The sequence below is a fragment of the Salvelinus fontinalis genome, chromosome 22 (genome assembly GCF_029448725.1).
Source record: "Salvelinus fontinalis isolate EN_2023a chromosome 22, ASM2944872v1, whole genome shotgun sequence".
Taxonomy (NCBI): Eukaryota; Metazoa; Chordata; class Actinopteri; order Salmoniformes; family Salmonidae; genus Salvelinus; species Salvelinus fontinalis.
This window is the reverse complement of record NC_074686.1, coordinates 10,832,434-10,854,156: the sequence shown is the minus strand read 5'-3', so window position 1 is coordinate 10,854,156 and position 21,723 is coordinate 10,832,434. Positions and strand designations below refer to the sequence as shown.

The following is a 21,723-nucleotide window of genomic DNA, read 5'->3' as shown; positions in this document are numbered from 1 at the left end:
TAATGTTTTCATTTTTTTATTCATTATAAATACTAATCACTCACTCTACAACTCTCATGCACATCCATAGCACCAAATGTGATGGACACCAAATCAAAGTAATCAAGAATTATTAACAAAAAATTAACAATTTCAGAAGCAACAAAGTAACTGTAGTTGAAGGTGGTATAGAGATCCAAACGACTCCTATCTTCAAGTCTTTACAGCCAGATAGTCATCTCTTGTTTGGGGATCTCAGATCTCACAGCTGCTCTTCCTTAATCTGTAAGAAAATAACATGTAATTAGGTATCATTAGGTACCCTGCTATTTTCTTGTACCTTATTTATGAATAGCTCACCTGAAGCAGAAAGCTCTTCTGTCCACGAGGCCTTACTGTATGACACCAGACACCAGGCAAAAACTGGGGTCCTATGTCCAGTCTGGAAAATGGCATGAATCAGTTAAGCACTTCTGTTCTCGTGGGAAGAAATGAACGTTGCATGTGTCATGGTCCTTTTTGCAATGCGGTGTTCTCACCTGTATTTGCTGGGTGACCGCTTACCTTGATTTAGTTGAGTTGCTGACATGTCTCCCATCCTCGTATCCTGACAAAAGAGGAATAGGTCATGTTCATTGCACAATAACTACCAAAGCACATGTGAAAACAAGAAAGTAGATGCAAACATCAGTCATAACTTACCTCGTCAGTCAAACCATGCGTAAAGGTCAGCATTTATCCATTTATTTGGGGGATATATTTAATGTAACATTTAGATGTATTTTCTATTTAATAAAACTGCACGGGAAAGACCAGAATTAGTCGCCCTGTTAATGAGAGTAGGTCAACTTTGTCTTGAGACATCTTAGGATGATCGGTGGGGATGGCTGAACGATCATCGAGGTTGAGACATTTGACATCATCCCGTCCCCTCTTTATGATCCCCCATGGACTCCATGGGCAACTGAAAAAAAGAATCATGCATGCATTTAGAGATTTAACCAGGACGCCAGGACAGCGGAGTCAATCACCACCTTCCGGAGACACCTGAAACCCCACCTCTTCAAGGAATACCTAGGATAGGATAAAGCAATCCTTCTGCCCCCCCCCCCCCCCCCCCCCTTAAAAGATTTAGATGCACTATTGTAAAGTGGCTGCTCCACTGGATGTCATTAGGTGAATGCACCAATTTGTAAGTCGCTCTGGATAAGAGCGTCTGCTAAATGACTTAAATGTAAATGTAAATGTTAACCATCGTTTTTTTAAACTATACTTGCTAGCTAATGACAGTTGTTAGCTAGCTAACCAGAGTCTGCACAATATCACATTTGGTAGTGCCAAAACAAGATGTCTAACATATTTCTTCATATTGACTAAATATTATTTTGGCTAACGTACATTACATATTAAAATGCTTTGCTTGCTTTCCTCAAGTTGAAAAGAACAGTTTGTAAATCTTCCAGGTTTGACAGACTACCATTTGAGTCTTATATCAACTGTCAGTAGGATGTTCCATGAATTTGAAATGTTAAACATTCCAAAATAAAGACTATATAAAGACTAAATCTTTTACATTAGTGTCTTGAGACATGTCTTGATACCCATAACATGTCATTGAGTGTTTCTTAAGACGTCTTGAGACAAAGGTGATGGTTGGGTATGTAATTAGTTGAATCAGGTGTTAGTACAGGGTTGGCGCAAATGTCTGAACAGCAGGGACTCCATCTCCGGTAGATACAGATACTCCCCAGAAAATGATGACTCCCCATAATGACTTTCATTCGATCTCACCTCTCACTTCTCCCCTCTTGTTGTGTCTGCTTCCCTCCCCAGAGCCCCATTTCCACCATGCGATCGAGTATGGGAATTATGTCTACTTCTTCCTCAGTGAGATTGCAGTGGAGTACACCACCCTGGGCAAGGTAAAAGGGTGTCCGTGATAGAACCACAAATGTATGTACAGTCATGGCCAAAAGTTCTGAGTGACACAAATGTGAATTTTCACAAAGTCTGCTGCTTCAGTTTGTATGATGGCAATTTGCATATACTCCAGAATGTTATGAAGAGTGATCAGATGAATTGCAATTAATTGCAAAGTCCCTCTTTGCCATGCAAATGAACTGAATCACCAAAAAACATTTCCACTGCATTTCAGCCCTGCCACAAAGGACCAGCTGACATGTCAGTGATTCTCTCGTTAACACAGGTGTGAGTGTTGACGAGGACAAGGCTGGAGATCACTCTGTCATGCTGATTGAGTTTGAATAACAGACTGGAAGCTTCAAAGGGAGGGTGGTGCTAGGATTCATTGTTCTTCCTCTGTCAGCCATGATTACTGCAAGGAAACACGTGCCGTCATCATTGCTTTGCACAAAAAGGGCTTCACAGCAAGAATATTGCTGGCAGTAAGATTGCACCTAAATCCACCATTTATCGGATCATCATGAACTTCAAGGAGAGCGGTTCAATTGTTGTGAAGAAGGCTTCAGGGTGCCCAAGAAAGTCCAGCAAGCGCCAGGACCGTCTCCTAAAGTTGATTCAGCTGTGGGATCGGGGCACCACCAGTACAGAGCTTGCTCAGGAATGGCATCAGGCAGGTAGGTGTGAGTGCATCTGCATGCACAGTGAGGCGAAGACTTTTGGAGGATGGCCTGGTGTCAAGAAGGGCAGCAAAGAAGCCACTTCTCTCCAGGAAAAACATCAGGGACTGACTGATATTCTGCAAAAGGTACAGGGATTGGACTGCTGAGGACTGGGGTAAAGTCATTTTCTCTGATTGTTTGGGGCATCCGGAAAAAAGCTTGTCCGGAGAAGACAAGATGAGCGCTACCATCAGTCCTGTGTCATGCCAACAGTAAAGCATCCTGAGACCATTCATGTGTGGGGTTGCTTCTCAACCAAGGGAGTGGGCTCACAATTTTGCCTAAGAACACAGCCATGAATATAGAATGGTACCAACACATCCTCTGAGAGCAACTTCTCCCAACCATCCAGGAACAGTTTGGTGACGAACAATGCTTTTTCCAGCATGATGGAGCACCTTCCCATAAGGCAAAAGTGATAACTAAGTTGCTCGGGGAACAAAGCATTGATATTTTGGGTCCATGGCCAGGAAACTCCCCAAACCTTAATCCAATTGAGAACTTGTGGTCAATCCTCAAGAGGCGGGTGGACAAACATAAACCCACAAACTCCAAGCATGGATTATGCAAGAATGGGCTGCCATCAGTCAGGATGTGGCCCAGAAGTTAATTGACAGCATGCCAGGGCAGATTGCAGATGTCTTGAAAAAGAAGGGTCAACACTGCAAATATTGACTCTTTGCATCAACTTCATGTAATTGTCAATAAAATACTTTGACACTTATGAAATGCTTGTAATTATACTTCAGTATTCCATAGTAACATCTGACAAAAAATAGCTAAAGACACTGAAGCAGCACACTTTGTGGAAATTAATATTTGTGTCATTCATAAAACTTTTGGCCACGACTGTACAGTATGAACTGTGTTCTTCAGCTCTGTCCATTAGAGCAAGACATGAGAATGGATGTACTATGTTCTGTGGACGTCGGGCCCTCATACCATCCTCATGGAGTCTGTTTCTGACCGTTTGAGCAGACACATGCACATTTGTGGCCTGCTGGAGGTAATTTTGCAGGGCTCTGGCAGTGCTCCTCCTTGCACAAAGGCGGAGGTAGCGGTCCTACTGCTGGGTTGTTGCCCTCCTACGGCCTCCTCCACGTCTCCTGATGTACTGGCCTGTCTCCTGGTAGCGCCTCCATGCTCTGGACACTACGCTGACAGACACAGCAAACCTTCTTGCCACAGCTCGCATTGATATGCCATCCTGGATGAGCTGCACTACCTGAGCCACTTGTGTGGGTTGTAGACTCCGTCTCATGCTACCACTAGAGTGAAAGCACCGCCAGCATTCAAAAGTGACCAAAACATCAGCCAGGAAGTATAGGAACTGAGAAGTGGTCTGTGGTCACCACCTGCAGAAACACTCCTTTATTGGGGGTGTCTTGCTAATTGCCTATAATTTCCACCTTTTGTTTATTCCATTTGCACAACAGCGTGTGAAATGTATTGTCAATCAGTGTTGCTTCCTAAGTGGACAGTTTGATTTCACAGAAGTATGATTGACTTGGAGTTACATTGTGTTGTTTAAGTGTTCCCTTTTATTTTTTGGAGCAGTGTATAACATCCATTTGTTTGTTAGTCTGGTGTAACCAGCGGGTTGCTGGTTGAAATCCTAGGTGAGGGCAAGTTTGAAAATGAAATGGTAACGGCTGGTGACAGAATCTCAAGTACCCGCTACTACCGGTGTGCCCTTAAGCAAGGCACTTGTTAACCCCAGACAGCTAGAGCTGTGGCTGACCCCCTGAGACACGCGACTTGAGAGGCTTGAAGCAGCACAGGAGGGGGGGGGGGGGGGGGGTCAGCCACAGGAGAAGACTGCCAAGGATAATAAAGCACTATTCTGTGATATTTTATTATTTTCTGGTTCTGCTCCAAGGTGGTGTTCTCTCGTGTGGCGCGGGTGTGTAAGAACGACAACGGCGGCTCTCCTCGGGTGCTGGAGCGCTACTGGACCTCCTTCCTGAAGGCGCGGCTCAACTGCTCGGTGCCCGGCGACTCCTTCTTCTACTTCGATGTGCTGCAGTCACTCACCAACGTGCTGCAGATCAACCAGCGCCCCGCAGTGGTGGGAGTGTTCACTACGCAAGCTAACAGGTTAGCCTAGCGGTCAAGAAAGTAGTGGTGAATGAATGTTAAATGACTGGGCACTAGTCCATCAAAGCCAATATCCATACATTTCTGATACCCCTTTCATACAGACAGAATGGCTACTATTTTACCATGCATGCTTCTTTTCACTTGCTTTTTTGTATATCTGAGAGTGGTGTGGTGTAAAAAAACATGGACAATTAAAACCCACCTAAAGATCAAGTCAATTAACCAAAATACAGATATCGCGTCTGTGTGAATTGTTCTCTGCTTTATTAAACACCCCATGTAGGGCTGGGCGAAATGGACAAAAAATAATTGCCTAAAAATAATGATGTATTTTTTTTCCAAACTTATTTGCGATTCACAATATATAATATGTTTTCTCTAAATAAGCTTGCACAATTAAAAGGTCAATACACAGCATTTCAAACAGTCAGGAATAATCTAATGAATTCAGGGCTTATGAAAGTATACCTAAGCTAAATAAAAGCCTTCCACAAGCATAAGACCCACTAATAATTGAATTATTTTCTCAAAATAGTTTAACCTGCTTTTTTTGCAATAATCACTGATCTGGCTTTCAAGTAGTCTATGAAAATACCTTTTTTTGTTACAAATCTTACCAGAAATATGCACATCCACTAATAGTGACAACCTTCTTGGAGCAGGCGTTCTAGAAAATGAACACAGGTCTCAAACACAATCTCTCAAGCAACAGCCCATATGCTAGTGAGTAGCCAGCTAATCTTTACATTTCAATTCTAGCCAACTTGGATCTATTTGCTTGCTAAAAAGGTAGAACAATTGAACTGTTATGAATGCACCCTCCTGTCCAACTGATTGAACGACGTAGCCTCGTCACTTTCTTAAGATTGAAATCAAGTGGCCTACCTGGATAAGAAGATGCTTATTTCACAGAAATGGAACCAGTTTCCAATTCCTTATATGAACGTGTCTCTTTATGCTCATTGCACATTTATAAAACACAGACTAGAAAGCTAGCACATAACAGTATGTGGCTAAAATGCTGCTATGCCGCGCACGACAAATATATTTTCCACAATCATGTTCATTGATACTCTCGTTTTAGTAGGGTCTGCTATGTTTCACATGTTGGGAGCTGAGACCTAAAAAGGGTATCGTTAAAAAGGTTAAGTTCTCCTTGAGTGGCGCAGCGGCCTAAGGCACTGCATCGCAGTGTTGAGGCTTCACTGCAGCCTGGGGTTCGATCCCAGGCTGTGTCACAGCAGGCCGTGACCGGGAGTCCCATATGGCGGCGCACATTTGGCCCAGCGAGGGTTTGGCAAGGGCGCGTTCCTTGGCTCATCGTTCCTGCAAGCTGACTTCAGTCGATCAGATGAACAGTGTTTCCTCCGACACATTGGTGCTGCAGGCTTCCGGGTTAAGCGAGCAGGTGTTAAGAAGCAGCGTGGCTTGGCGAGTCATGTTTCGGAGGACGTGTGACTCGAACTCCCGAGCCCGTTGGGGAGATTGGATCGCAATTGGAAATAACAAATTTGGGGAGAAAAAAATCTCTAAAATAAAGGTTCACTTCTCGTCTATTACAGTAAAATCATGTCTAATAGTTTTGGTGTCCATATGACCGATTCTGTTGGACCAAACCTCAAATGCAAATAGCGAGTTTAAACTGCTTGCTGTCAGAGAGGAAGAAGTTACTTTGTCTTTTGTTGTACTGTAAGTGGCAGAGGCTTGGTGTCTGCGAGTGGGATGGTGCACACAGCACAGAAGGAGCGAGACCAAAGACCAAACGCTCATAAAAACAAAAGAAAACCTAGATTCTTGCGATACAGGCATTTGGAATTTAATGTATAGCCCAGCCCTACCCACATGGTTTAACTACACCACCCCACCCTTCACAATTTGCCAGTTACCCACTATGTATAAAAGAGAGATACATGCAAGAAAGTAATAAATAAGGGGATGTTCGAAAGGGGGTCATATAAACATTGCCTTATACAGTATATTTTACAGGTAATATACCACATCTTCTATCTGAAATGGGTATTACACTGCAAGAATATGCAACACCACTAAAACTGGAAAAACGGCGTGATATTCACTCACGCTGGACCTCCTTCCTCGCAGCACAGGAACATTTTTAGTTTTACCACAGAAACGTCTTGATATTGATTTTTAATTATACACAGAGCTGTACTCACCAGATACAAATCATGTTACTTTTTTTTCACCTTGTTTGACCAGCCAACCATGTTTCAACAAACCTTTTCGACAGCTCAATCCCACGAGGCTCTTTTCTTTTTTTAAACAAGCTCTTTGCGCCTGTCTCCCTCCTCAGTATCCCTGGCTCGGCAGTGTGTGCCTTCTACATGGACGACATAGAGAAGGCCTTCAATGGGAAGTTTAAGGAGCAGAAGACCAGTGACTCAGCCTGGACCCCAGTACCGGAGGAACAGGTGCCTAAGCCCAGGTATGAGACTGTCCTGAAGGGGCACTAGAATATATATGACCAGGCATGACAACAAACCTATGAGTTGGCTATACAACACCAACAGATCTGGGTCCAGCTAGCACAGTACACACCCATGTTTTGTTTAAATAAGACTTGCCAAATGTAATTTCTCTATTCTCTACTTTAGGCCTGGTTCCTGTGCCGGTGATGGCCCGGCCTCGGCCTACAAGTCATCCATCAACTTTCCCGACGACACGCTGACCTTCATCAAGTCTTACCCGCTGATGGACGAGGCGGTCCCCTCCGTCAACGACCGGCCCTGCTTCACCCGCACCACCAGCAGGTACTGTAGGGCAGTACCAAACAATATAACGATTTCTCTCTGTGTGGACAAATGGCAACATAGACAAATATACAATAATGCAATGTAATATAACATTTGATCAAATTAAACATATCATATCAGTATTTTAGTGCAACCATGTACAGTAAATCTAATTAGTCAATGAATGACACTTTACTCAAACCAGATAACTGATGTTCTCGCTCAGAAACAAAACCCAGAATTTGCCTCAGCCTAGCTACTGCTACTGTATTTGACTGGAGACTTTGGCTTCATCCACAAAGTTTGACATTTACTGGCAGTGCAGAGGTGATATGAGCTGTTTGAGTCTGCCTGTCGTACCCCCTGGGTGACCTGCCTGCTGCTTCTCACTGCAGGAAGCTGATGTGATACTCTGGTAAATGACAACAAAAGTCAGGGGTGCATAGGGAACGTGTTATCTCACGCTGCTCCCAAATCTAGAGACGAAACATCCTGGTGAAATGTCTCGAAGTCCTAGTGAAGTCATGGAAATATTGGAGATAAAATGGGGTTTAAATCATAGGATATTCTCATCGAGTGTGTTGCATTCATGAACCCGAGGAAATAACATATTTTATAGCATAGTTGATGTTAATAAACTGAAAATGACATACAGTGGCTATGCAGTCTTTAGCAGCCAGTTGAGATGACTGACGTTAGATATGCACGTGCAAACACACAAAGATAAGAACCTGCACATTCTGGAAGCAATCATGGTTAATTTACAAAACCTTCCTTGACAGCCATTTGGGAAAGTGCCAAATCTCCCCCAGAAAGTAGCCTAAAGCAGCTGCAGTCTAGCACTTCTGTCTACCCCATTTGAGTGTGCTCTCCACTCCATCTTTTGGTGCACAGAAAATTACAGAATCACGTGGGTTAAAATCAGAAAAGCACAAAGGGTTGAAAAACCATATCCAACTGAAAGTCTCCCGAGTGGCCCAGCGGTCTAAAGCACTGCTTCTCAGTGCTAGAGGCGTCACTACAGACGCCCTGGGTCGATTCCAGCCTCTATCACAACCGGCCGGGACTGGGAGTCCCATAGGGCGGCGCACAATTGGCCCAGCGTTGGCCGGGGCAGGCCGTCATTGTAAATAAGAATTTGTTCTTAACTGACTTGCCAAGTTAGTTAAATAAATAAAATAAAATTATAACCCTATCCCGTATCTCCATGCCAGTCATGGCGGTGCACTTGTTCTGAATGACTGACACATTATGGCTGACTAGTTACCAGTTCCGGCCGTACAATCGCGAACTGTGTTTTTCCCTTCTCCAGGTACAAGCTGACTCAGATTGCGGTGGACACCTCTGCCGGGCCGTCTAAGGACCGCACTGTGGTCTTCCTGGGCTCGGAGGATGGCAGGGTCCTGAAGGTGTTGTCCAGCACTCATCCTAACGCCTCCTTTGGCTCCCAACTCTTGGAGGACATTGATGTCTATAACCCCTCTAAGTCAGTACAGAACCTCTATAAGTCAGTCTATAACAGGTGTGGTAAAAGCAAGTCGGTAATGGAATGAAAACCGGACTGTTATATAAGCACCCGTGTCTAATTTCAGCCGGGAACGTCTCCAAATGAATTAGTCTATACCTGATTTAAAGGAATACGGTGTAAATACTGACCACGTCATCATAATGACGCAAAAAGCGTAATAGGAGGCAAAACGATAAGTCCTATTTTTTGAAAACTTGATTTCTGACATGCAAAACATTTTGGGACTATACTAACAGTGGACTAATGAAACAAATACCCCAAAAAGTTTGAGTGGAGTATTCCTTTGAAGCTGTAACCCACATTATTATGGTATTACCCCTACCAAATGATCAAAATATTAACTAAGGTAGTTCACAGGCAGAGTAATTGTACTTTCCACACTATATTAGGTGTTCAAATGGTATATAAACTTACTAAATGAACATGTATTACAGAGATAGCCTAGCCTTTAGCCTCCCGGGCTCCCATTTCTATCTGTGACTGATGAATTGTACTGTGTTTCACGTATCTGTGGTGTAACTCTAATCCATTAGTATGGTTGTGCTGTAAGGGTTCTCACGTGTCATGTGACCATATTTTGCCACAGGTGTAACGTTCAGGGGCAGGATGACAGGAGGATTCTGGGAATGGAGCTGGATAAGGAGCATCATGCCTTGTTCGTGGCCTTCACCAGCTGTGTCATCAGAGTACCACTCAGCCGCTGCACGGAGCACGGCGCCTGTAAAAAGTGAGTTACAACAAAGCAGAAATGATTGTGTAAGAATGCAAAGAGGAGGATATGCAGTATTGTTAGGATTTAGTACTGCTTTTACACTGCTCAAAATCGTTTGCTCTGTGTTATAACAAATACTTAGTCTCTGGATACCAAGCTCTTTAATGTCAATTTGTGGTCAAGTGATTTCAGTATAAACAAATATTTATATTTGTTCTAGTCATTTGGCCGATAATGGCGCAAGAAGAGTACAGGGAAGGCATGAGGAAATTACCAAATTCTTCAAATGTATTTGGCGCAGAGAGCATATTTTGGCAAACAACCAAAACATTTGAAAGGGCGGCTTAATTGCCCGTATAATCAATATTTGAACAGCCTGTAAATGTTGGGGGAAATGTTCACGATATCATTAGCACAGAATACAACATCAAGAATATCAGTATAGTTGACTGATCCTCCCATTGGAATAATGGGAGGATCATTTAATAGTAATAATAATAATAATAATAATAATTTAAACACCAACAAAAAAAACGCATTTCCTCCTTCATAGTCTGACACACACACACTCGCACGGGCATGCACACAAACACAGTAGGTCAGCCCACAATGATGCCGTGTGCATAATCTTCTACTGGTGGGATGTGAGGGAGGCAGGGGTTCATGGAAACAGAGAACTGAGTGACAAGTGAGAGACCAAAAGAAGACAGCCCTCTCTCCTCCTCCCACAGGCAAGTGTATGACAGCCCCTCCCTTCTTTCTCCCTGAGAGCTCCCCCTCAGTCCCCGTGGCCCTGGCTGTCAGTGTGTCACCACGGCTGGGGGAGAGAGACTGAGGACACCTGTCACTAAGATGACTTGCTTCACTCCTCCAGGCTGCCCGTAATGACACACACACACAAATATTTAGAAACAGATGCACACACCTGTCCTCTAAGGTCTGTCACGGGCAGACTTGTCATCTTGGAGAAAGAGCTAAAACACACACTGACACTGTCAGACACAATCACCTCTCCCGAGTTCACACGCAGGCCAGCCAGTCTCGCTCTGCAGAGCACCAGCTGGGGAATAGCCCCAACAGAATACGCTCCACTAGACCGCAGCAGTATCCTTGGCTCAAGTGTGTGTGTGGCGTGTCACTGTGTCAAAGTAGACACAGTCGGGCGCCCATCGCCTGCACGCCAAGGAGCGATATCACACAGGGATTTTAACCGCCTCTTGCCTCGTCATTTTTCTAGGAGTTGTCTGTCGTCCCGCGACCCGTACTGCATCTGGCTCCGGACTGGGAGCTGTGCCAACATGGCGCCAGGGTTCAAGTAAGTGTCACTTTCCTTCCTGTCGCGCTGAAAGCCGTCAATCTGAAAGGTAATAAAGGTTTGAGAGTGTGATCGTATATCTATCATCGGTATTGGGCCCCATAAAAGGAGAGGAGAGTAGAGAGTAGAAGATATGAGGGAAATAAATCTCAAACCCTGTGGAAGTCATATTAAAGAAGAATGTATTGAGTGAGTGACATCATTGTACTGCAGATAAGGACCGCTCTTCAAAGATGCATTTTCTTGCGCTAGTCATTTTCTTTATACCAGCAAATTATACACTCTGGTACACTGTATGCTAATATGCATTCATTTGTTTCATTATATCTGCTGGCTTTGGGCCAGTTTCCACTTGTGCAATGCACTTTAAGTGAAAGGAACGCTCAACCACTTGAGCCACAATGGCTTGAGTCCATTGATTTATTTATGAGCTGACAGATACTGCAATCGTCAGGAATAAAACATGTTTTCACCCCGGACCTCCTGAAAATGAAAATAGTCTCTCTAATTCTCTGGAACATAAGAAATGACTAAACAACTGATGGGTTGCCATCGATCAGTTCTCATGAACTGAAGAGGGGTCATTTGACACTGTGACTCATAATCGTTGATCTCCAGTGCTATCGAAAAAGCTGCTGTGTAAGGGCTTATGGTGATTCACTTGGCCTTGCCACCAGTTAACCTTGTTCCACAACCCCACCCATTCCCTAGCAATGATTCTGCTCCTGGTTTCTGTCCGAACCTAGTGCCATCGCACCCGATTCAACTAATCAAACAAATTGTCCAACACTTTGTTTCGCTGATATGTGACATCCCCTGAAATCTCCCAGTGGAGATTTTCTTTTCTTTTGTTTTGTTACTTGGTCAGTAAAAAATGAAGATTTTAGATGTGTGGGACCAAGGAGAATAGTGGAACAAGTGCCTGTTTTGACTGCTGCAGAATTGAGTTTCGAAATGGCACTTCCAGGGTTGGCGGTTTAGCGCATTTTGTCATGTTGTGTCCGCAGTAAAGGCCTAGATTGAATCTTTTAGATGCTGGGAGAAAAAGTAATTTAGCTTTTTAAATGTTGTAGTGCATCTAATTTTGGGATTTGTAGGAAAACGTTTCATGACGTTCCTCATTCCAGCAGCACAGGAATTGGTGGTTTAAGATGGGGTTTCATGAACTTTGAGACTATTGCAAGTTCCATGAAGTTCCACTCAAAAGTATCAATCACAATTTTGGATAGAGAGTTAGAGTTCAGTGGACGAGGAACGTTTTCAGGGTTCTGGAAACACCTCATCCAGGACACTGTGGTTCAGTCACTTCCCTAAGATGAGCAGCAGATGGGCCTTGTTGTCGTGGCAGCGAGTCAGTGGTTTCCCTGGAGACTAATGGGTTGATCCAGAGGTGAATGTGACAGCCGCTTTGGCAGACCAGGCCGTCTTTGCAAAACGCTCCAAAGAGCTCCCAAGTGAGGCAACCGGCAAAAAACTAAATGGAGCTGAAGTCCGTCTTGAAGGAACTCTGCAGCCTGGCCCGCCACGGTTTAAAATATGTTGTTTGTTCTCCTAAACTTAAACTTCTATTTAGGCCTACTCAAACTGAATCCTCCGTATTTGGTTGTGAGTGGGTGTCCCTACCTGTGACTGTTTTATGTTTTATTGGCAAGCATTTGTATAAATATCCAGTGGTGGAAAAAGTACCCAATTGTCATACTTGAGTTGAAGTAAAGATACGTTAATAGAAATTAACTTGAGTAAAAGTGAAAGTCAGCCAGTAAAATACTACTTGAGTAAAAGTCTAAAAGTATTTGGTTTTAAATGTACTTAAGTATCAAAAGTAAATGTAATTGATCAAAGTAGGGATGACCAGGGATGTTCTCTTGATAAGTGCATAAATTGGACCATTTTCCTGTCCTGCTAAGCATTCAAAATTGAACGAGTACTTTTGGGTGTCAGGGAAAATGTATGGAGTAAAAAGTACATTATTTTCTTTAGGAATGTAGTGAAGTAAAAAATAAAAATACCAAAAAAACAACTTAAGTAAAAATACTTTCACGTATTACTTAAGTACTTTACACCACTGTAAATATCTACTTACAGTATCTGCTTATATCTACTTATATCACTATGTGTGAATGCATCTCTGGTAGGTCGTTGTTTGCAAGTATGCGTTATCAGTCTTTTTTCTGAGAATTTGCATCTATTCATATGTATGTCTCCTAGTCCTTTGCCCTCATTCATTACAAGTAAATAGAAGAGCTTTAAAGTGTCAGTGAGGGAAATGAATAGCGCTCTCTCGCTCACGCATCCCACACTTTTTTGAAAATGGATACACAGAGAGCGAGTGAACGAGAGCGAGAGAGGAGAGAAAAAGCAAAAACAAACAAATGAACACAAAGCAAGGACTCCGCATCTCCGAGATGGAAATGGCTGGAGGGTGAATGAGAATGTGCGCCCGTTGGTGTCAGAAGTAGGATCCAACCTAATTCTATTCATTCCCCTTCCCATAATGGACACTTGTGTGCTGCCTTCAAACCGCACATTCCATTAGCTTCCAGCCACTCTAAATGTATCTGGTTGTGTGTGGACCTTTCCTCTCATTCACGAGCACGCTGCATCTAAATCTATCGATGGCAATCAGTGCAAGCGGCATGCACTGATTGAAAAATCCTAATGAGAATGAACACTCCGTGGGTAGGAGGGGAGAGTGGCCCCAAATACAGCCCTTAATAGTTCAAACCCGCACTCGTGTGTTTCACATCCCTCAAAAGTGTGCTGGAATATGCACAGGCAAGACACGGTGTCTGGCTACATATTTTGTTTGAATAGGGTCTGGATTATGACCTTGGCTTTAGTCATAGCTGCCTTTTTCCTCCTGACTGATCCAAGCTGTCCTTGCCAAATGAGGCCCGGCGACATCTGCTCCGCCTGTCACCTGATAGGAAGAGTGATTGTCATCTGACCTTTATCAGTCGTGGCGCTGGCTTCTAATTGGACAGCGTACAAGGGAAGAACAGCAAAAATGGATGTTCTCTCCGTTCGTGCCATTTTCCTGATTCGCCCACCTTGTCGGTGGATGGTGATGTCATAGGCATATGCAGGATGTCTCTGACACAATGTACGGGCTATAGAAATTCTTCTCTCCTCCACGACTGGCAGGTCGGGAAAGTTCTCTGTCTCAGGATGGCGCTGAATGGGCTTCCAGCCTGGAGTGAATGACACGGGTTCCAATTACAGTTGAATAGATGGCAGCAAACAGGAAAACAGGTGATGAACCTCCTTTTTTTACTCTCTCTCTCTCTCTCTCTCCAGGGCTGGCTTTGACCAGGACATCGAGGGAGACCACTCACTGTACCCTGACAACTGCCACGGTGAGCTATTATCAACATCCCCATGGCAACATGCCATTCACCTAAACATTAGCCCTGTAAAAAGAGGGTCTATTCCTTCATGGAAGAATGGGTTTCACAGGCTACCATGGTGTTATATCAAATATCTCCTCCCCTTTTGCTTGATCTGTTATGGATTTAATTGATGATGTAGCAATTGAATTTGCTACCTGTCACTCTGCCAGCTAACATTGAAGTGGTACAGTATCAAATTGTATTTGCCACATGCGCCAAATTCAACAGATGTAGACCTTACAGTGAAATGCTTACTTACAAGCCCTTAACCAACAATGCATTTTTAAGAAAATACCTAAAAATATATATATATTTTTAAGTTTGTTCTTAGATACACACGGAGGTTCTATCAACAAGGCTACATACTGCAGACACATTTACATGCTACACGGCACGTTTATATAAGGCAGACTAAAGTACAAGAATATGAAGAGAAAAGTACGGCAGGGGAGAAAATGGCACATCTATAAAGTATTTTATGACACTTGAATCCACAACTGGGTCACAATTTGGAAATATCCAGAGCAGTCCAACCTACTTGTATTTCACGTCACGCCACCGGAAAACCCCATTTATTTTCTTATGTCTTTGTGAGTAGTATGTAATTCACTCTGTCTTTTCTCTCTCCATATTAATGCTTTGTTTTGCTCCCATCAGCAGATGTGCTGGCGACCACACGAAACCAGAACTCTGCGGCAGACTCGGCCTACGGTCAGTTTCTATTTCTCCCAGTCTCTCGCCCTTTCCTTCTCCCTGTGTTGCTTTCCAATTTGTTTTATTGTAGTATGACTGCGCATAAACACTTTGAATTAAGTTACATGCAATGAATTTGCTATAACTATTGGCAATTAGTAGTTTCACATCATGACGATGTGAACGGTGACCCTTTGCATCTTGTATGTCTAATATCTTGAAAACTTGACTGCTGACATGCAAAACATTTTGGGACTGTATCAACAGTGGACTAATGAAACAAATCCACAAAAAACAGTTTAAGAATATTTTCCTTTTAAGGCTTCTCACTAGACAACTTGAAAATGAGAGTACCCCAATCTTTTCCATGTCTGTTAAGCCTTTTGACTTAGAGACCATTATAGCTTTTTATTTGACTTTTTACTAAGTATTGTTTGATTTGAACAGGTTCAGTCTGCTCCTTCACAGGGCTACAAACATTGCTCTAGTTCCACATCTTGTAGAGAAGATTAAACACGTGTTGCTGCTTGTGGAAATTGGAGGCTGATGAGTAAGATCAGATACACTTTTTAAACCAAGAGGATCTACTTGGTTAGCCGATAGATAATGTACTTTCAATCTCGCAATTCATGACTCGGGCGTGGCCAAGTCAATAAACCCCTCTGGTGGGCCTAATATTACTTGAGCGTGGTAATTGTAATTCACAGAGCGAGCCTCACACCAGAGAAGACCCTTGTGTGATGTAATAGAAGCCCAGCCTTTGCCGTTCACTGTGATTAACCCATGGAGTGAACAACGCTATTAGAGGCTAATGGAGAGACTAGCCTCGGCTGCCAACAGGCACGTTGGGCTTTAACCTCCTGGCCCTGGCGTAGCTCAGCCAAGCGTGAATGTCTGTCAGAGAAGTGATTTCTCGATTGGGGGAAGTCCAATTCTGACTGGAGTCTGTTTTTTTAATAATGCTATTTTGAGTGAACTTTTCGACTGGCCCCCAGGTGCAATCTGTGTATAAAATCATGGTGATATCACCTCATTAGCAATCAATCCCATCATGCAGCAGCACACAGGGTTCAAGGTAGCCCTCCGCGAGCACCGGGAACACAGCGAAGGTGGTTTTCAATCACTGAAACCCCCAGAAACACTGGCAATGCCAAAGACCTTGAAACAGTCTTGATGACTATGCAGAAACGTCATGACTCCAATGATGGACTAGGCCTAGGGAGCATGCCAAAGTTTAGCCAGGTAATGCTCACAGTGACTGTTTGTCATTTCTGAATGCCTATGAAACAAACATTGAAACAAATCAATTTAATGAAGGCAATGCTTTACTGATCCTGGTAAAAACCAGGGGATGGAAATATGACATGCGAACTTACCATTTCACTTGGAATATATTCTCTTTATCATAGATTTACATACAATAATTATTGATATACCCATAAGCCAGTTATGAGGATGAACTGTGTCCATAAATCTTGCCCAAATCTGACATATGAACTTTAGTTCTGAAATGGATACTTTATACATAATTTTGAGATACATCAATAGGACATCGGGAATGCAGTTGGTTATTGAACTGCAGCTCATATAGTAAATTACAGTGCCCTTGTGCCCATCTATGATTACTCCACAAAGCCTAAGTGGTCCGCAGTGTTCTAAGAGATTGGTCCTGCGGCTGTAGAACATTGGACAGACCTGTGTTGTGCCAGCTGGCTCGAACAATCCAGTCCAAAAATTGGCCTTGGTTTGTTCCGAAAGCTCTACAAGGTCTTTAAAAGGAACCAGAGCCCCCTTCGAAAAAGGTCTTGCGGGTGAACGCTGTGCAAATGATCATAATTACCGGCAATTTATGACTTATTTGGCAGTAACTGATGCTATAGACCTTCCCTTTTAATACAAGGAAGATAACACAGAGACACTCCATTTGTAAGTGCCTCAACTCATTAAAAAACACTTTAGGAACTCGGCGGTGGATCGTCAGCTCGGGTGGAGTTATGTAATTATGGGGCCGAGACGTAGCAGAAATCACATCAGATTGTCTCATTTGCATGCGTTATGTGGACGTCGGCGTGGTATGCCGACCTCCTAATTACTTTTACGGCAGCTTAACGTATTTCCTATAGCCGTCCGCGGTTTATCACCTTGTAACAGTATGCACCACGCGGAGCCGCGGCCGGGCCGTATCATTAACAAATGTACACGACACGCACGTCTTCACCTAGTGGAAATCCATGGCATAAAGAGAGTCATACAGTGGTAGGTGTAACGCCGTATTGAAAAGCCTATGTGTAAATAAATGAAGAGGCTGGGGAAACGATTGAATCGTCAGTTGGCAATGACGTTCAGATTGAGTCAGACAAAGGGAAGATTGGTCTTTTGAGACCAGGCTGAATATAATTTCTCTCACCACTGAGAACACCACAAACCTCTATTATACCCTGCGTGTGAGTCACTGTAGCCGGTTATCATGCTCAGGTTTTCATGTATTCAGCTTCTCTTGGGGGTGCCTAGTGGCTTTACTTGTTGACGCAGTGATTTCCCAGGCACATTCATGCAGGAAACATCCATCCTGAAGGGAAGCGCTGTCATGTTAGGCTTGGCAGCATCCATTACAGCTGTGACGAGGGTGTTCCACCTGAAACGAGCAAAACAAGATAATGAATTTACTGCCCGTCGAGCGACGTGTGCATATGGGAAAGCCAATGATTCCAGTGGCATTTATCCTAGAGATAGGCAAGGTGTTGTACAGACCTAACAGCAACGTGTCATACTTGCACTGTACATTTAATGGTCGGAAGCAGAGAGAGTTTGAAACTCACAAATTGAAATTTGCCGGACTGGTGGTGAATTCACTTTAATGATGGGGTGGTGAAAATTTTAACTGAAAACATTTTCCTTTCTTTGTCTGGTGAAAAGGTGTGCCTGACCTTTCACCTTTTATTTAATTAGGCAAGTCAGTTAAGAACAAATTCTTATTTACAATGACGGCCTACCCCGGTCAAACCTGGACGACGCTGGGCCAATTGTGCACCTCCCTATAGGATTCCCAATCACGGCCGGAAGTGATACAGCCTGGATTCGAACCGGGGACTGTAGTGACGTCTCCTGCACTGAGATGCAGTGCCTTAGACCGCTGTGCCACTCGGGAGCCCCGTACCATATAGATATGGTAATAAATAAATAACATTTAAATGGCAATGAATGACTAAAGCTTTTCAGAATTCTGATTAAAAGGCTTTACTGATCAGTGTTCGTAGAAGATTTATTGACTGTTAGACCTCTCGCACAGTGACCAACCAGAAATTGAGTGAAGCCGTTTTTACCAAATATACTACATTTCCCCAATTTGTCCTTGGAAAAACTGAGTTTGAAGCCAGTTGGATTATTTTAACAAATCACAAGCCTCTCCAGCATACATCATTTCACCTATTACTTAAACCTAACATTCCCATTGTCCTGGCTCAAGAGTGCTCAGGTTCAGAACATACATGTGTTACTATAAACCCCAGCAGAAATACATTACCCAGCAACCTGAAGTGGAGCTCTGCTGAACTTAAAGACCTGCTGAAAATACCAGATGCTCCCCATGTAATTGGATACGTGAAAATACACCATTTTCTAGTTGTACAACTAGGAAACATATTATATTATGCAAACTGTTTGACAGCTCCGATTCTGTTCCCTGGCAGGCTCTAGTCATAATGCCTTTCCCCTCAACCACTAATCCCAAAATGCCTTATATATGTTAAGGTAAAGTGCATATACACACTTATAATAAAACTCATAATAACACTATGTGGATTTCAGTTAACAGAGCATTCACTGGGCACTCCAATTCCACCACTAAGTGCTAAATGTTATATTCATCTGCCAGAATTATCGCTATCTGTGCTACTGTTAAATTACTGTTTATGACCAAGAACAAAATGCACACAGTTGATTTTTTTTGATTGGGGTGTATACAAAATGGGCTACAAAAATATGTTTATGCAGATAACTGCCAAAATAAACGGAACACCAACAAAGTGTCTTAATATAATTTTGGGCCAGCATGAGCCAGAACTGCTTCAATGCGTCTTGACATAGATTCTACAAGTGTCTGGAACTCTATTGGAGGGATGCGACACCATTCTTCCACAAGAAATTCCATCATTTGGTGTTTTGCCGTCTCGGGCACCACTCCAGAATCTCCTATAAGTGTTCAATTGGGTTGAGATCTGGTGACTGAGACAGCCATGGCATATGGTTTACATTGTTTTTATGCTCATAAAACCATTCAGTGACCACTCGTGCCCTGTAGATGGGGGCATTGTCATGGCAGACAAAATAATGGACTGCCCAGCATTTTTATACATGACTCTAAGCATGATGGGATGTTAATTGCTTAACTAACTCACAAACCACACTTTTGTAGAAGCACCTGCTTTCAATATACTTTGTATCCCTCTTACCAATTATTTTGGCAGTTACATATATCTACCAGAGGACCTTTGTTCAGAATATCACCTCAAGGCAGGGTAGAGATTCTGATGCATGTTTTGCTCACCGGCAGTTCCGTAATCCTTCAAAAGGCACATCCTGCCAAGTCCTGAGGCCTGGTCTAGCCTCCATTGGCACTAAGCAGAGAAATCTGGATACCTCATACTCCCAGCAGATATCCATATGTCCTGTTCATTGAAGCCAAATAAAGAGGCACGATCACACCCTTTATTAGCACTCGCTATAATGCTTACAGTGCGCCGTATCGTGTCAAGATGACGCCAAGATGAATGCTTCGTAAACATCTGGCTATCTGTCTCTACGTGCAGTAGCATTGCTGTCCTGCCAACAGAAGCAACACTGCTGTGAAGTATCAAACAGTCCCATTTTGATTGGTTGCTATATTAACCGGCCTGTGCTTGACATTGCTATAAGTGTTATGGGAAGTGATCACATGTATTTATAAAGCCCTCAGCAGATTTCACAGGGTGCCATACAGAAACCCAGACTAAAACCCCAAACAGCAAAAGCATTGCAGATGTAGAAAGGCAAAATAAAGTGCAGGTTGCTTGGGACTGTGTATGTATCAGACTTGGCTAATGGCCAAGACAACAGTTGAGTGTACTCAGATTATTATTCTGGGTCTCGGGTAAATTCAAAGCACACGTGTGTGTGTGTGTGTGTGTGTGTGTGTGTGTGTGTGTGTGTGTGTGTGTGTGTGTGTGTGTGTGTGTGTGTGTGTGTGTGTGTGTGTGTGTGTGTGTGTGTGTGTGTGTGTGTGTGTGCGCGCGCGCCACACTCTCTTAGGCCTAAGGTAACAGGGTTTCTAATTTCGGTCAGCAGTTCGTGACCTTTAAGCGAAACTATCAAGGGACAGTGTGTGCCGCAACAAAGGCAACGTCAACAACCCTTGTTTCACGCCGCACGAATGCCAATGCATCGACCTGTGAGTAGAATCTAATGCCAGTGCTGGAGTCCCTGTACCTACGTACGTACTCAGACCCTGAATATATTATATCCCTGAGTATTCCTTTCTCTGTTCTTGCCCCTGTCATAAAAAGTCTTTGATTGTGCGATAGCTTGGTTTCTAATAGAAGTCATTTGTACTCTATGACAAACGGAAGATGTTACACACTATATTGACTTTTCTTTGTTGTCAAATGATATCTGGAGCATATCCAAGCCAATCAATTTTCGGTGTCATAACTGTTTACTGGAGTCGGTAGATACCTGGCACATTCAACACTGTTTTGACAACAACAGAAGCCATGACTCTCGAAGCAGATCCCTACGTTTTAACCCTTAAATGCTACTCTAAAGTTAGTTGGCAGGCCGTGCCAGCATATCGCCCGGGATCTCAAACCGGTGCTGAAATCCGAGGTTTATCATGCATTTGGTTCCCATTAGAGGCGAGGAATCCTCTGAGAACATCACTCTTTCTGGAAATATGTGACCTACATAAGTCTATATGAGAACCACATGGGAAGGGCTTTGCTCGACGGGGCTTTCGAGAGAAAGACATTCGTTTTGGTTGAGTCTAATTACCATATCTGTCTCTCTCTCGCCATGTCCTATTTTTAACTTTTGGAGGGGGGGGGGGGGAGACAACGATGAGATGAAAGTAAGCGTGTTGGTGCTCACCAGGGGGAGATGCTATTAGTGGTGGGTGGATGTGTGTGTGTTCTGTTTTGGTATTCTTTTGCATAAAGAATGTCATTATTGTGTATTCTTCAAACTTTTAGATCTAGAAATCTGTTCTGATTGCAAGACCACGGGCCAAGTACTGTTTCATACGTCACACTTTAACAATTACTCCAAGATATCAACATCTTATGACACTATATACAAGGTACCTTATTAATGAAAAATGTGACTGACCACAACTTCTTTTCAAGGAAGCAACAAGCGACGCTTTCTTTAGTTACCTCAGTCCAGCATGTTCATCCACTCGTCCTAATCCCTCTGTTAGACCTTCATGACATTTTAATGGAGCTCCCCAGAGGACACAGACACCATTATCTCTGCTGGGCTAAACCCAACCCCAGCTGCTGCTCTGCTGGATAGGCTAGGGCACCATTCTCATTTAGCCTCCCCATAACCGAGCTGCAAGTCCGTGGCTGCAGCGTGCCTGTTCGA

The 21,723-nt window shown here is 43.4% G+C and overlaps 1 protein-coding gene and 1 long non-coding RNA gene across 3 annotated transcripts in view; one reads left to right on the top strand and one right to left on the bottom strand.

The window, feature by feature from the left end:
* LOC129819786 (semaphorin-6D-like) overlaps positions 1–21,723 on the top strand; it is a 103,465-nt gene that overhangs the window by 78,509 nt on the left and 3,233 nt on the right. Inside the window, exons 11-19 of one of the 2 annotated variants that reach the window (XM_055876379.1) lie at positions 1,813–1,901; positions 4,501–4,718; positions 7,033–7,164; positions 7,334–7,489; positions 8,784–8,957; positions 9,586–9,726; positions 10,949–11,026; positions 14,324–14,382; positions 15,076–15,126. In XM_055876379.1, coding sequence (XP_055732354.1) covers positions 1,813–1,901; positions 4,501–4,718; positions 7,033–7,164; positions 7,334–7,489; positions 8,784–8,957; positions 9,586–9,726; positions 10,949–11,026; positions 14,324–14,382; positions 15,076–15,126 — 1,098 coding nt within the window. Of the gene's footprint in view, positions 1–1,812; positions 1,902–4,500; positions 4,719–7,032; positions 7,165–7,333; positions 7,490–8,783; positions 8,958–9,585; positions 9,727–10,948; positions 11,027–14,323; positions 14,383–15,072; positions 15,127–21,723 lie in introns of both variants that reach the window. The other variant, XM_055876378.1, reaches the window with a different exon arrangement.
* Positions 169–21,607, bottom strand: LOC129819787 (uncharacterized). Its single transcript, XR_008754120.1, has 8 exons — positions 21,513–21,607; positions 17,535–17,743; positions 9,559–9,717; positions 7,425–7,528; positions 6,959–7,059; positions 544–943; positions 340–421; positions 169–262 (listed from the first exon to the last, which is right to left on the bottom strand). It is a non-coding gene; the product is annotated as an uncharacterized LOC129819787 (long non-coding RNA).